This window comes from Xiphias gladius, chromosome 10, assembly GCF_016859285.1.
Source record: "Xiphias gladius isolate SHS-SW01 ecotype Sanya breed wild chromosome 10, ASM1685928v1, whole genome shotgun sequence".
NCBI classification, from domain to species: Eukaryota; Metazoa; Chordata; class Actinopteri; order Istiophoriformes; family Xiphiidae; genus Xiphias; species Xiphias gladius.
The window spans coordinates 21,574,533-21,591,043 of NC_053409.1; the positions used below are offsets into that span (position 1 = coordinate 21,574,533).

The 16,511-nt window shown below is 40.5% G+C and overlaps 1 protein-coding gene across 3 annotated transcripts in view; it reads left to right on the top strand.

The window, feature by feature from the left end:
• actn1 (actinin, alpha 1) overlaps positions 1 to 16,511 on the top strand; it is a 94,658-nt gene that overhangs the window by 8,013 nt on the left and 70,134 nt on the right. For all 3 annotated transcript variants that reach the window (XM_040137900.1, XM_040137901.1, XM_040137902.1), the window contains exons 7-8: positions 2,743 to 2,809; positions 3,781 to 3,908. In XM_040137900.1, the coding sequence (XP_039993834.1) occupies positions 2,743 to 2,809; positions 3,781 to 3,908 (195 nt within the window). The remainder of the gene's footprint in view (positions 1 to 2,742; positions 2,810 to 3,780; positions 3,909 to 16,511) is intronic.

Sequence of the window (16,511 nt, forward strand, 5' to 3'; positions counted from 1 at the left end):
AGACTGTAAATTATGAATCTGAACAGGTCGTTACAGTGCGAATGATTAATCGTTTCCCACGTTCAAAAAATGAATGTTCAAATTTTGAATAAAGTGTGGCGGCCCTAGTTTCATCATAATCAAACCCTTGTTAACCTTTTGTGGCTCGGTAGGACGGAGCTTTGTGTTGCAGTTATTGGGATGGGTTGGATTAGGTAATGATCAGTCAATCCACATGTGCGAGACGAATATGCAAATGTGGATGACGAATCCTCGAACCAGGCATAGAAACGAACAGTTTGGCTCAGCGCTGAGATCATCTGAAGAGCAATGTAACTCCCTGTGAAAGGATTAGACTAACCAGCGGTTAGACTACTCACCTTGCAGCAGTGATGTAGAAATGCACTGCCGGGTGTGTCGGTACGCTGTGACATCACCGGTGGTTTATGGTTAGAGATGAAACAGAGCACATTTCTGAGACCACATCCAACCACACCCAGCAGGCTTGAAACTCTCAGTTAGGGAGGAAAGGGAAACACTGCTTTTCAGTTCAGTTACTCTTTAATCTTTTCCTACTGATGGTTTTTGGACTTAATAATGACTTTTTTATCGTTGGTTATACACTTAAAGCTGCATTAGACATTAGACAGGAAAAACTAACTCAGCTGCGTTGTAAAGTTTACCAACATGACCACCAAGTGTATACCGTCACATGATGTAAATTTGTCGACCAGAGATTTTGCCATATGATTTATACCACATGGTAGGCATTCCTTTAATATATATGGTTGAATCGGACCATTGTAGGCAATATTGTAACTCAATGACAAAGACCGCTTTATGGCAATATTGGATTTTTATATGATTTATGCATCAATGTGAGGAAGCATTTTCAATTGTCAGGTATTCAATTAACGGGTTTAGCCAGAAGACACATTTATTTTTTTAATGCCCATAAACAGTTTCTCATTTTCAGATAATGATTTTCTAGAAAATGTACTATATTACAATATATATCAATGTAAACATACTGTACATATATTGTGAGACTTTCATTCATACCACCCACTCGTGCTGCATATAAGTTTATGGGCAGTGAACAACTGTCTGCAGTTTTATTGTGGGGGTTGTGAGAGCCATTTGGAGCCATTGAGACCTGCACATTCAGGTTATTATCAAAACTAAAATACAGTACTCGTAAGACCTTTTTATGCAGATTATTTCAAAGAGTGTACATACATGGTGGAAGTTGTAGTAATAGAGCATTGTTTAGAGGAAATGAGAAGAGAGGGCCAGAGAAACCAAAACACATGACCAGATGATTTCACATGTTTAATTAGGCGCCTTATCCAGTAGTCTCACCACTGCTCTCACAGCAGTCCAACTTTCAGAAATCTCTTCGTACGCACCCACGGCCACAACTATTAAAGGATTTTTCTCAGAATGGTGCGAAAGCAGAGGTGCAAGAGCAGAGGTGCAGAGTGGCAACTTACCAGATGAAATTGATGAAAAGGAAAGAGGGAGGGCGTTGTGGGTGTGACATTCCTGCTCGACGTGTCCTGTGGGAACTTGAGGGGCAGCACCCAGGTGTTCATTTCAGACTGTGTTCATGTGCCCTGGAGCTAAACTGAACCCAGTTACAGTCTGTGTTTAATGAATAATGATATTTCATCACAGCAGAGCATTTTTTGTTTGGCGCCTTAAAGATGAAGACATAACAATTGCTAGTTTTCACAATAAATAAATAAATAAAAATATAGAAGGGGGGCTAGAAAAGTGAAGCTCTTGAGCAAGTCTCTGAAAGATAAATGTACCCACAGAGGCCAGCAGAATATTTATGGAGGAAATTGAAGACATTTGTTCAAATAATTGGCACAAAAATACTCCACAACTTGACACAATATCAGAAAACCAGCAGTACGGGACAGTGCCTAGAAACAATTGCAAATGATTTAACAAAAATGTGTCTCCAGATGGTAAAATAAGACTTGAAAAACATTCTGAAAATTAGCTTAAAAAAATGAAAAGAACATAGCAGGGCAGGGTATAAAGACAGGAAAATATATTTTAAACAAGGAAAACAATCCGGTTCTTCACATGAATATTTGTATGTTAATGCTTGTGAACGTCCACTGTATAATCAACCTCCCACCCGACGCTGATAAATTCAAGGATAAACTGATTATAATTTGGTGGTCAAAGGTTACTGTGACCTCACGTAACACATATTTGGCCGAAACTCAAGAATTCATACGCTAATTATGACAGAATACACCTAATACCTTCACGACATACATTATATGCCTGTGGACAGGCATGGATGTAAACTGCAGCTTGACTGTTTGGCGGAGCCATAATTCTGGGTTTTCTACCTGTAGCTTTAGGACACATGTATTTATGAGAACCGAGAACATCCCCCCACTCTGGCCCTGTCAAAACGTACGTTAAGCGACAGGTTTAAGTGGAACCATGTGTTTACAGAGTCAGACGAGGAGCAGGAGCTGGATTGGGGTCAGACTGTCATGTCATGTCGAGAGTGTGTTTGATCGCGTATTATGAGACACAGCGCTCTGATAAGATCTGGTGGTTTTGTGCCATACCCGGCCCCCCAGTTTATACACTGGGGGTCTGTTTCCCCCAGTGTATAAACTGTGTGTATACATATATAAAGATTTAATTTCCCGTGAGGTCTTGCAGGAACGTTTTATCATACAAAATTGGGCAGACTTGAATGTCTAAACATCCCTCTGTTTGTCCCCTCAGTACATCTTGTCTGGGTCGGATGACTTCAACCTCTACATGTGGAAAATCCCAAAGGATCCAGAGGCAGGTGAGTTATTGAACCTGTCTGCTCTGACCGCATATCTATGTGGACGTATGCTGATAGAGGTAGTGAGATAGTTAATTTTCTTCTGACTACACTGCACAACGGTGGAACATTCTACTTTGTTTCCTTTGTGTATTTGGTTTGTTTAAGTTCACACTGTTCATGGTCAGCGAAGGAGGGCCCTGTCAACGGATGTACCGTGACTCAAAAGGAGTTTGTTTGTCAGACCCAGTTTTGGTGACGTTTTAAACTTCAAGGTCGAAGATTTCAGTGGCATCCGGGACGGCAAAACAAACACGAATTTCAGTTTTTGTAGGTTTTAACCGCAATCATGAGCATAGTAGACTGCTCTATGGTCTTTATACAAGAGCTTCAGCCCAGACTGTGGTTTGCCCTCAGTTCGTTTGATCAAACTATACCGCCGAGGCACGATACTTTCCATTTTTAAGTCTTTGTTCAGGTTAAATTCTCAGTTGTATCAAACTGCACCTTTTTTTTTTTTTTTGTGAGTTTAAATGTTGCACCTGCTCAAACCAACTAAAACGCATGGATAAATGCTGAAAAAGTAAGAATGAAGTCTTTTTGATCTAATTACTTTGGGAAGAAAATCCCCAAAATGCAATAACCCAAGAATGTGATTGTTTGTAGCTCTGTGACACCACCTGCCACATTTATGGATTTTATTTTCCCTGGAGTTACTCACACTGAAAATATGTGCACTGGGCCTATTTGGTGTCAGACTAATGTCATATTATGAGGATTGCATTACTGCTATTATGACCATTGTTTTTCTCACACTGTATTTTGACAACCTCTGAGGTCCAGGTTAAATGATTGCGGCTGCGTTTTGTATAGCTGAATGTGTTTGTTTTAATGAATGCTTGTCAGTATCTTCCATCTCTGTGACTCTGAGCTTATGTATTTTGTCCGCCTGTATCACATTAAGAAACCCACATTGTGTTTTTCCTTTTAAGGAGGCCCTGGCCGTGTGGTGAACGGGGCTTTCATGGTCCTGAAGGGGCACCGCTCCATAGTGAACCAGGTCCGCTTCAACCCTCACACCTACATGATCTGCTCATCCGGTGTGGAGAAAGTCATCAAGGTTAGTGAAGGAATATCAGTGCTGTAATTTTAAGAAAGAAGGTTAAGAAATCTGTGTTTGGATTTAGGCCTAAAGGTGAGTTACAGAGAGGTAAATCCGTCTACTGCAGCGGCAGGGTGATGTAGCGGTTAGAGAAATTGTTCTGTAAGTGGACTGTCCACTGTTGAGACAGTAGATGTGCCCTTAAGTGAGACATTGATCTCGAGTGACACAACACAGTAACTGATGGAGCCCGGACTTCCCTCTGTGGAGTGGGGAATGAAAAAATATGGATTTCCTCTATCAGTGACTGTCCTCCCTAACAGATGACGGTGGTCACTTTTCAAAAGCTGGGCCATGGGGAGACAGGAATGGTTGCACAGACACAGTATTTCTGAAACCAGACCAAAGCTATGATAACTACCAGGCTCTCAAAAGTCTCAGCAGTTTAAGGGAGCCTGAATCGAATACAAATGGTTTTATAGGCTTACATAAAAAACATTGCTTTCAAAGCTTTCACTGTAGCTAAATCTTGATTGGGCTGCAACATCAGTTTTATTTTGTAGTTAACGGGATCATAATAGAAGTCATGTGGTAAAAATCTCACAAATTTATCTCTTTTTTTCTTTTTTTTCAAGTCCTTTGTTAGATCTGTTGACTTCTTTGACCGGAGCAGTTTAAAAAAAGAAAAATCAAAACAAACCATCGTAGCACACAGCCGCTGGATTCCTGTATTATAAGTTTTATTCAGTGCAAACTTTCTGACTCACTTTTTCGTCCTTGTCCTGACCTTATGAATAAACCAGGCAGCATTTACAGTTCATGTCTCAGAGGTTTTCGACTGTCTTGGCTTTTCATCATCAGCCGTTTTTTTTTTTTTTTTTTTTTGCCTGTGCTTGTGAAAACAGATCCCAAGCTGTTTTACTATCCTTGACTCATCAGTAAGCAGTCCACTCCCTTCAGTTGTGGTTTTCTATCAGTTCAGCTAGACAGTTGATAATCTGAGGAGACTGTGTTGTTTAAAATTCTAATGGCATGTAAAATGTTACGTGCTTAACATCAACATGTTAACATCTAATACTTGTTGACATGGTGTGCCAGCTCTAGGCATCCATGCTACGGACCATAGCCTGTTTAATGACTGAAGACACACCTAAGATTATACATGATGTAGGATGTTTCCTTCTGGTATTCAGCATCATCTTCCTTTCATATTGCTTGTGGATTACCCCAGTGGATATATCTGTACAAATATAACTGAAATACTTTGCTTCAAGGTATTTTAGTTGCTAAATGAAGCAGCATGTGTTAGCAAGCACTGTGATTGCCACCTGTGTAAAAAAAGAAAAAAAACCTCAAAAACAAGATCTCTGTTAATTATTGTTTATTTAAAGTGTGTACACATCTAAAATGCTCTGTAATATTGTCTTAATTTGAAATCTCTACTCTGTAGATTTTTTTTGTTTTTGTTTACCTCTAGTAGCGCTGTGGAGCAACATTTTTATGAGCAGAACCCCATTTTGTTTGTATCGCACTTAAACACACGGGTGACATGATGCAAATTCCCTGCCGCGGGTTTCTTGCTGTTCCGCCTAGGGGACAGTCGGTGGCAGTAACGGAACAACGGTGCACATCCAAAGGCAGTGAAGAAGAAGACTGGAAGCTAGCATGGATGTAAACCGTGCAGGAGTTAAAATATTCAAAAAGTCAGCTTTGCAGACGTTGGAAGGAAATGCGTTTAACATGTTCTTTAGACATGAAGAATCATCTGTTTTGCATTCATAAACACTGAATGTAAACATAACTTTTTGTTGTTTAAAAGTGAACTCCACAGGGCACCCTTTTAAGGAAATCAATAAAGGATTCTTCTCTTAATTAGGTTAATATCAGAATATTTAAGTGCACGTAAACATTGTCACAAAATGCCATTTAGCAGAAGTAACTATTCCCATTGACAATGACAAAAGCTTTAGCTTCTTTTTGCTCAGTACAGTTACACAAGCTCTCCGTTTTGTACATTTTACTGTACAGACTGAAAGGTGATACAGGCCCAGGTGTTCTGCAGTGAGACTATCAATAACAGGGAGTCTTTCAAACTGACCTGGGCCTCTCCAATCTCCCTTCTGGCTTCTCATTGTTTCTCCATCCATTTTTCATTCTGCTTTCCCATCTGTCCAACCTTTAAATCTTTCCTTTTTTTCTTTATCTTCATCATCTCCCTTTTCCATCCTTTCCTTTTAACTTTATTCCTCCACCCACCCCGCCATTCCTCCCCACTCTTTCTGCGTCCATCCCAGGTGTGGAGTCCCTACCAGCAGCCTGACAGTCTAGGTGACCTAGAGGGCCGTGTGGAGGACAAATCACGCAGCCTTTATACCCATGAGGAGTACATCAGCCTGGTGCTTAACAGCGGCAGCGGACTGTCCCATGACTATGTCAGCCAGTCCATCCAGGAGGACCCGCGCATGATGGCTTTCTTTGACTCGTTGGTGCGTCGGGAGATCGAAGGCTGGAGCTCTGACTCTGACAGTGACCTGAGCGAGGAGGCCATTATGCAGCTCCACGCCCGTGGACGCCGGTCTACACGAGCCACACCAACAACTCCCACCCCTGCCTCGGCTGCTGCTCACCAAAGTGACTCTGATAACTCTTCCTCCTCATCTCTAGCCGGACCTGATGCTTCAGGAGGGGAAGAACAAGCCAGAGCGGAGGGGGAGGAGCGGCCCAGGAGACGAAGCAGGCATCAGCGGCATCAATCAGGCTTTCTGGTGAACGAAGACTCGGACTCAAGTGAGTTTTGGCTCGACCCCATGCCCCGGCCTCGCTCACCGAGCCCCAGGGACAACTCCACACTGTCCAGCCCCACCTCCTCCCCCTCGCTTCCTGCCGGAGCCTCCAGCTCTTCCACGTCCACTTCCAGCTCCAGCAGTGATGATGAGGAGCGGCGCAGTGAGGCGGCGCAATGTCATGAGGCGACGACGCATGCATGTGGTCTCCAGAGCTGGGGATCGACCTGAGTCTGTACAGGCTTTGTTTTCAGCCATTGACTCCTGCAGTTACCCATCAATCTCAATCGATGACCTGTCTTCCTCCTCGTCAGGCGAGGAACGAATCAAGCCCCAAACTGGTGGCGCTGGAGAGGAGGAAAAATGTCTGAGCCCCTCTGACTTTGTGTGTTCCAGCCCAGTAATGTCCCCGGAGAGCCAAGAGAATGAGGAAGGGAGTGACAGGACTGAGCTGGACAGACATCCAGCTGGGTCTCCTCAGTCACTGGATGGACACAGGACTGAAGGGAAGGCTGCTACAGAGCCGGCTTTAGACAGCTCTGATAGTGGAGAGGCGTGCAGCAGCTCAACAGCTGTAGACAGTAACTCCCAGAGCCGACGTAGCCCTGGAGTAAACGGGCAACACCGGACTGTGGCATCATACGTGAGTGAGAACCTCTGTGCCTCCTCAGAATCGGAGGGAGAGACTGGCGTTACACCTGAAGACACCAGGCCACGAAGAGAAAAAGGCCCAGCACAGAGCGCTCTGAAACGGACTCATGTGGGATCAGAAGAGGGAGAATCAGGCTCCTCACCGTCAGAAAAGAAGTTAAAAACATAATGACATGTCTTTTCATCTCAGAAAGAAACCATTTTTGTTAACAGACTTAATTTAGGAACTGGGTTTTCTATGGGTTTTTACAACTCAGCTTTTTTATTTTGCGTCTTGTTGTCATGTGACAAATATGAGCTTGCACTGCTTATTAGCAGAAGACATTAAGCATCTAAAAAAGAAAGTGTGGTTAATTTTTGTTTCAGAACAAAGTAATTTGACAGTGTAATCATTCTTTAGGTCAAACCACGGACGAAATTAAAAGATGGGAAACATAAAACATAAGGTAAATGTTGATAAAAACGGTATTTTAAGTGAAATGCAATGGCTGCTCATTTATTTTCATGCAGCATCAGTGTTTCTTTCTCAGTCATGCTCTGGTTGTTGCGGAAAGCTCAACCCAGGATTTGGAGCTTTTCCAACGATAACAAAAAAGGTCTTATGGAGGACAAAAGCTTTGCAGCATTTCATTTTCTGTGTTTTCACACTGAGCATAAATCTGATTGGGCTTATTCACAATTTTAAGGGATTCTCGGCTGAGACTGCTTCAGGTTGCCTGAAGAATTGACTGTGTCTCAGAAGAAATCCTAAGGAGCACCATTTTGTTTTAAGCTGTGCATTGAATTGATGCTTTCAGTGTCTCTACCAATTTGTCATTTGTCTCATTATCCAGCCCCTGGGTACCATTACAAGCCAGCTCGCTTTTGTTTTCTTGCAATTAAAGAATAATTTGTTCTCCAGTGACAGTGCCACAACTTCTTCCTGAGGCTTTCCTGAGGGATTCACAAAAAACAAAGGTTTGATTGGGGAAATGTTCACATATTCTATCATAAGACTATCTGGAATAATGAAAAACAAGTCATTTTATTGCTGACATGGGTCCTCAACTACCAAGTACTAAACCAAGTTGCCATGGCAACACAGCCTGAACTCTCCTTTGAAATAAATGTGAAGCCTGTTCATCTGGCCCTGACCCTGAGCAACCGGCTTCGGTTAGAGTAGAATATTTTATTGATATGACCAAAAATCCATCTTTGCTTTCATTAAGCAAATAGTTTGAGCTGTTATTAGCAGTCTGACACTCATATAATCAAACTTTCACATCACTGAGAATTACAATGTTTGATTAAAATATCACAGAGTGATAGAGTTTCATTACGAATAGTTAATGTCCATGAGATTGAAAATTCATTCTTGACATGGAAATAGTAGTCGACAAAACAATATCATCTCAAGAAAAATCCGAATATAAGAATCTACAATTTCACAACAACTGGACAAACCCCATCTGCAGAGAAAGACCGTGTGGTATGATTGAAAGCTGCAGAACACCTACTAAATGGACCTTGTGGTGCGATTGTTTTTGCAAATACTGTTTCCAAGTTCAGGAATAAAGTTTCAACTTTAACTGTAGTTATAGCAGTTTTTCCTTACAACTTAAAAACATTATTTTGACTTCATCTATATTCCATTTTTTCTGTGTTCGGTAGCTTTAAAGATGATTTAAAGACTCTTTGCACTTGCACTTCTTACTCTAAGATGATGCAAAACTATAAGCAAAATAATAAAAAATAGTTTGCAACAATCTACAGCAACAGTAAATTTAGCTATCATGTCCGCCAGGGACGTAGCCAAGGATTTAGACACACTTGAGATTATAAAGACGAGGTGCCCCAGTGTATCCCCTCTTTCCCCCTCAGAAAAATCAGGTTAACGACAAAAAGAAATTTTGATTTCTATCATGTTTAATGCATTCAACTGATCAGTTATATTTTCTGTAAATATCATTTAGCAACACATTTGTCTAAATGCCATTCTGGTGGATAGATTCTCAATCATTTATCTATTTATTTATTTATTTATTTATTTTGTTGACTTAAAATTAGTCAAAAATTAAATTTATTTCCTCTACAAATAATGGAATCCCCCAATTAAATGCCCATCATGTTGAATTTTTTAACTTTGGAAAAAAAAATGCAGACGACATGACCTCATTGTTATCAATGGCAGCTACTGCCGAGATATCCAGTGTTTTGTCAGTTTGCCATTAACCTCTTAACAAACAGGTGGCTGTCAGAAAATTTTCAAAGTAAAAAGTAAACCAAAGGCAAAAAAAATCAGATATTTCTTTAAAAAAAAAAAATATATATATATATATATTAAAAAAGACCCGTCAAGAGGTGAATAACCATAAATGGATGAGTGGCTTTTCAGCAGAAGGCTGCCACACCTCCTCAGATTCACCAACAGTGTGATTATTGTCCACGAAGCACATGATGTCATCACTTTCTGAGGAAACTGCCCTGCCAGTTGTCTCCTGTCTCCACTTGAACGACGGCACTCTTCTGCCAGACAAAGCAGACTTACTACAGGGCATACCAGCAGTTGTCGGGAAAGATTACAAAAGAAAACACACCCATGGCATCACGGCCTCATGAGCAGGCGCTGGAGTGGTAATCTCAGGGCAGGCAGACATGCAGTTGAGGGTTATCGAGTTGTTTGTACAGCTCCCTTGTCAAAATAATTTCCTCTACCTCTTAGAACTTTTAAGCGTGGCTGTCACTTATCTTCAGGAAGTAGACACCCTTCATTTAACCCCCATGCCTCCCCCTGGGACAAGTATTCAAATAGGCATATTGTAAGCTTTGTGGTTGTTTACATTTTGACTGGAGTGTGCCTGCTGGGGTGCATACGGCTTAATGATTAATTACAGGCTACAGATGCAGCGGTGTAAGAGTGTCAGCTCTTTAAACAGCAAACAATACGGATTTACAGTTGTAACATCAATCAAACTTATGTATAGTGGTGAATTTGACAAATTCCCTGAAATAATTACGTCACATTTGTTTTACAGTTACAGCAGACAAAGCTCGAGAGTCTTTAGCTGGTCACATTAGAAGAGAATGGCACTCATTAGTGAACTTACAATGGACTTTCTTTTAATCTTTATTTATTCAGGCAGGGTTAACTGGTTGTGTGTGCGCTTTCCCTCTCTCATGCTGTAGGTCACATTCACTGGGAGGAGCCCAGTGCAACCACATCCTTTGAGCAGGGGTTTGGGAGGGGACACCCACCATAACTTTTTCAGTTTCAGTTTGAAAAAAGTAACCAAACAGATGCAGCAGAACCAGAGCTATTAGGCGGGTTTTCCATCCACCTGTTTTTTATGTGCATTTTCAATTTGCGCGTTAAAAAAATGCCAAACATTTGAAATGACTACGAAAGGTTTCACGCTCGGATGAGGTGGGAAAGTTGGTGTATCAATGAAAGGAAAATGTGACAAAGTGCAATGGAAACAGACTCGGCGAATAAATCATGACGTCTCCTGTAGAGACAAAAAAAACCCCCATCAGATCTGATGCGGAAAACCTTCCTCACCTTAATACATGAAATAAACAGTGTTTTCCAGCATCTGAAGTTTGACTGGGCTTCTCCTAATGGCGTCATCTTGTTGCGCCCTCTTATCCTGCCAAGGCACCCAACTGGGAAATTAAAGCTACCAGCTCTTTACCTCGATGAACCAAATCCTAATACTCGCATAACGGTAGTGGATGGAAACACGCATTCATTTGCATTTTCTTTTGGTGAATTTCTCCAAAAAAATTGGTTAAAATTTGCGGCAAATTGGGATGGAAACTATTCCATGTATTCTTCTTCCTTGTCAAAACCCGGTGCCTGCATTACGCACAATGGAGATCAGGGTGTGTTGTGCTATTAGTGACTAATGTAGCTAATGAGGTCTGGTAAGATCACTTGTTTCTAACTTCCTCTTCGGACCCAACTGACGCTGGCTTGAGTGACATCATGTGGGGTAGTCCCATCAGATTTCTTTCAGCTCCCTTATGAAGCCACAACTTTATACAACTTTCATCACATAAAGTATGCAGTAGCGCCTTCCAAGAACTGAAAACAGACTTTGACTATGTAACAGACTATGTAAAATCTGTGGAGTTTCCCTTTAAGATTTGAAGCCAAGTTTTAAGTCAGATCCTGTATTTGACCCCTGATCCTCCAGTTGAAGCCAGTTTCCCCACACACTGCTGCATTATTTTTTAAAAGAGCAAAACTCTCCTTTTAGATTGAGTCGTGACATCCTGTGCCTACACTATGATCCTTTTGGTCCCAGATGGTGTTTTGGCTCAAGTTTTTTTTTTTTTGACCGCAAATCCAAACACATGTAAAGTTCAGTGGGATTATCATGGTTGTTCGCTAGTATCCCATACATGGCTCAGCTTTAACAGCAAAGACAGCTATTTAAGATTTCCCCTCCCAACATGACTGGAATACTTTGGGCACTTGCCAGAGACCAGACAGAGCCAAATGTACCAGCTCTTCACATGACCTATGTGGCTCAGAAAGAGGGGCTGAGCTTCCATGCACCAATGACTCTTCAAAAGATATTCTGGGATTCTGCTGAATAGTATTATGTTGACGTCAAGTAGCTGGACCGGGGAGAAATTCTCCTGTCTACCCAAACCAACTGTGCAGTCTGGCGTGTGCCACCAGAATAATTATACACATTTCAGTGGTTAATGAGTTAATTCATGCGTTTAATAAGCCATCATTTGGAGCTTTGAGAGGACGAGTCTCTTTTGTCAGTCGGCCAATTAGAGCTCCTGTTGCTGCTCAGTGGGTTTTTAGTGTAATATGCTGGCTGTGTTAAAATTGCATTATGGACGCTGGGGAAATTCATGAAAGAGATAAATGATAGAAAAAACTCATTAGCAAATTACAAGAAAAACAAAACAAATTAAATGCCCTTTTAGCCACACTAGCAGCATGGCTTTAGGGACGGTGAGGTCAGTCGGTCCACCACTTGGGTCAAAACTGAAATGACTCAACAGCTATTGGATGCGTTGCCATGAAATTTGGTACAGACATTCGTTTTTCCCAGGTGATGTACCCTACTGACTTTGGTGATCTCCTGACTTTTCCTCTAGCGCCATCATGCGGTTGACATTTTTGTTTCTTAGTGAAATAGCTCAACAACAATTGGATGGATTTCCATGAAATTTGGTACAATTTAGTATTTTGCTTTTCATGAAGTTGGCGACCTCACAAGTGCCAAATTAAAAACACTGACGCTGCACAGGACAAGATATCCCGACATTTACTGCCTAATATGGGCCAAGCCCCAAAAACACTGGAGCCTACGTTTCCTATAATTAAGCTCAATAGCATCTTTCATTAGATCCTCCCTGCTTGTTAAATTCCCACTTTTTTCAAACCCCACAAGTCCAGTTTGCAACCCCGATAATATTAACAGGGTAACTTTTTTAAAACTTCAGAAAGCTCCAACAGAGAAACGGGTGACTGTACACGACTGTTTTCAAAGACTGAGTAGAAAACTAATGACATTCCCATTAGTCTCAGCTGTACTTTGTGTTTGGTGCTGCTTAGCAATTGTTAGCATGCTAATACGCTAAACTAAGGTGATTACAATGGTAAACTGGGTAAACTGTGATAACCTTGGTTGTCTATTATTTATTTAATTGTTTTCCTTCTTTGTTGGGTATTCATATTCTTGGAATTGAGCTCTGCCTTTTTGATTATTTAACTAGCCTGTTAGCATTCTCATTGTGAGCATGTTAGTGCTCGAACATTGCAAATTGGTTCCAAAGCAACACTGGTCTAAATACAGAGCCACTAGTGGAGTTAACAGAATAACAAAATAGAATTGGCACAGATACTGAACTTTGTAAAAGTAAATGTAAAAGTCGTTTTCTGACTTGCCTCATTTAAATGTAAATTTGATGATTCACTTTGTTTTTCAACTGAGGCTAATTACCAAATGAAAAAGTGTATAATCATCTACAGACTGCATTACCAACAAGCTGCAGTCAACTACTTTTGGTTTTCTTCTATCATTTACCTGGTACCACTTTCTGATAAGGCACCATTTATAAAGGTTTTACAAGTTGTAATGAATGTCTTTATTCATGGTTAATAAGTAATTTACTAGTGGCTTAAATCAATTAATAACAACAACTTTTGGGTTGCCGGGTTGTTTTAACCATCAAGTCTGCAGTTATAAATATTTATAAGCTGTTTATGAATAGTTTTTAGTGTAGATTTTTTCCAAAAGGTGAGTGGTCAAACAGTCCATTGGAGAGGTCTCCATAATGAAGTAAAGAGCTAAAAAGACCAAAGTGTGATGCTGGAGGAGGATTCTCAACAAACCCAGAAGTTGTTCTTATTAATGGCTTGTAACTATATATAAACTTTCTTTATTCAGAAAAATCTATTTTTCAAGAGAGACCTGAGAACAAAAACATTCATAGTCAGAAATATACAACCAGGAAACAAAAGCAGACAAATACCCACAGATGGCACAAAATTAGCAAAAACAATTTCATGGATCATATAAAACGTCAGATGATAAAAGTTTAAAAATTAAGAGAGAAATTAAATTTGCAGTTCATTCCATTTAAAAGATGCATAGCACCTAAAAGTATTCCTGCCAAGGTTAGTGCGGTCATATGTCACTGTAGCAGTGAATTGCATATTGCAGTTATAAGATTTAATTGAGAGGAGAGATGTGAGGTAGTTTGGGAGCTGTAACAGTAAGGCTTTATAGAGGAATATCAAGGGACACGTAGTCCTTCTCGTAGGCAAAGAAGTCCATCCCACTTTGTGATACAGAGCGATGATGAGTAAAAGATTTATCATTAGTGATGAAGCGAATCATGGACGGATTATGAAACAACATTGTCTTTTAGTAGTTGTCTCAGTCTCTTTGTAGTTGTTTTTTGTGTCTCTGTGGTAGTTTTGTGTCACTGTAGTAGTCTTATTTTTGTGTAGCTACGTAGTTATTTAATGTCTCTTTGTAGGAGTTTTGTGTCTTTTTGTGGTTGTTTTGTGTCTCTTTGTAGTTGTGTCTTTTGTGGTAGTTTGGTATCTTTCTGTGGTAGTTTTGTGTCTCTTTGTAGATGTTTTGTGTCTCTCGTTGGTTGTTCTGTCTGTTTGTTGTTGTCTTTTGTTTGTCTTTTTGTGTCTCTTCTGTCTTGTGTTGTCAGTGTAGTAGTTTTTTTTTTTTGTTTGTTGTCGTAGTTATTTTTTATGTCTCTTTGTAGGTTTGTTGTTCTGTTTTTGTGGTTTGTTTTGTGTCTCTTTGTAGCTGTTGTGTCTTTTTGTGGTAGTTTTGTATCTTTCTGTGGTAGTTTTGTGTCTCTTTGTAGTTGTTTTGTGTCTCTTTGTAGTTGTTTTGTGTCTCTTCGGTAGTTTTGTGTCACTGTAGTAGTTTTATTTTTGTGTCGCTACGTAGTTATTTTATGTCTCTTTGTAGGAGTTTTGTGTCTTTTTGTGGTTGTTTTGTTTTGTGTCTTTTCGTGGTTGTTTTGTGTCTCTTTGTAGCTGTTGTGTCTTTTTGTGGTAGTTTTGTATCTTTCTGTGGTAGTTTTGTGTCTCTTTGTAGATGTTTTGTGTTTCTGTGGTAGTTTTATGTCTCTTTGTAGATGTTTTGTGTCTCTTTGTAGATGTTTTGTCTCTCTGGTAGTTTTGTGTTTCTTTGTAGTAGTTTTGTGTTTCTTTGTAGTAGTTTTGTGTTTCTTTTTGGTAATTTTATGACTCTTTGTAGTCATATGATTGACCCTCCCTAAAGGATATGCTCTGGCCAAGGGGCCCCCTGACACCTTTGGCCTCTGGGCCCACGCTCGGTGTCCCCGTTCAGTAATTCACTGTGATATACAGCAGTTCAGCTGCTGAAGTAATGATGGGTCAGTGTGACAACACAAAACATCTCCATAGTCAAGTGTAGACATACAGTATAAGATAATTTAACAATAGTTTTACAGTCTTTAAATGACAGACAACCTTTAATCCTGTAAAGAGGATAATTTTTAAATTTTGAGTCATTTGTTGATTAAGAATCTTTAATGACAGTCTGGTGTCAAGCCAAATACTAAAGTATCATGTTTAACCAATTTATGAAGCATTAGTAAATGAGTTTTTAACCAGTAATCGATACATTGATTACTTATAAACTTTACAAATTGTGCCTTATCAGAAAGCGGTACCGCTGACTTTCATCACCACAGAGCTACCGTTGCTCTGTATTCGCTGCACCTCTGCACAGCAGGCACACCCGGCTTCCTTTAACCAGGGACCAGGCGGTGAGCTGGCAGTCTGCTCCCGGTCTGTGACATCACTTTCCCAAACATCCACCGTTGGAAGTTTGTCCATATATGGAAGAGCACTCCACTTTCTCCTGACTGTCAGGGCTATCCCGTGTCGGCATCTTTTCTGCTGTGTGTGTGTGTGTGTGTGTGTGTGTGTGTGTGTGTGTGTGTGTGTGTGTGTGTGTGTGTGTGTGTGTGTGTGTGTGTGTGTGTGTGTGTGTGTGTGTGTGTGTGTGTGTGTGTGTGTGTGCGCGTGCGAGTGTGTGTGCGTGAATGTGAACGTGTGTAGGACAGAGAGAGAGAGAGACAGAGACAGTGAGAGAGAGAAAATGGAGAGAGTCCGTTTACCTTACAAGGCAGACAGACCTGGCCATCGCTTCACGTGTTTACAGGAGCCGCATTGTGACTCACTTTTCTTTCTGAATGACTGGGATCCTGTAGCGTGCAATGCAGTAACAAACTGCAGCGCAGGGTGGTGGAGGAAGTATTCAGGTACTTTGCTTAGGCTCAGTAAAAGTACCAATACCACACTGTAAAAATACTCCATTACAAGTAAAAGTCCTGAATTGAAAACGTTACTTAAGTATACTCCGGAGAATGTACTTAAAGTATTCAAGGCAGAAAAGTAGCCCCTGTGACTGTTATACTATTATATATCATATCATTATTTTATTATTGCTCATGCATTGATGTGAAAGCATTAATTGTTTGTCAATTGGCTCATCAATTAAATGGCCGCTTCTTTTATATGCTACACATATAAACATCACATTTAATAAGCTCTTCATATGGTTCGTATGTAAAATCTTACTTCTGTGAAGTAACTATAGCTGTCTAAGAAATGTAGTGGAGAAGAAGCATAATGTGGTATGAAAAGAAAATACTCAAAAGAATTATAAGTACCATAAAT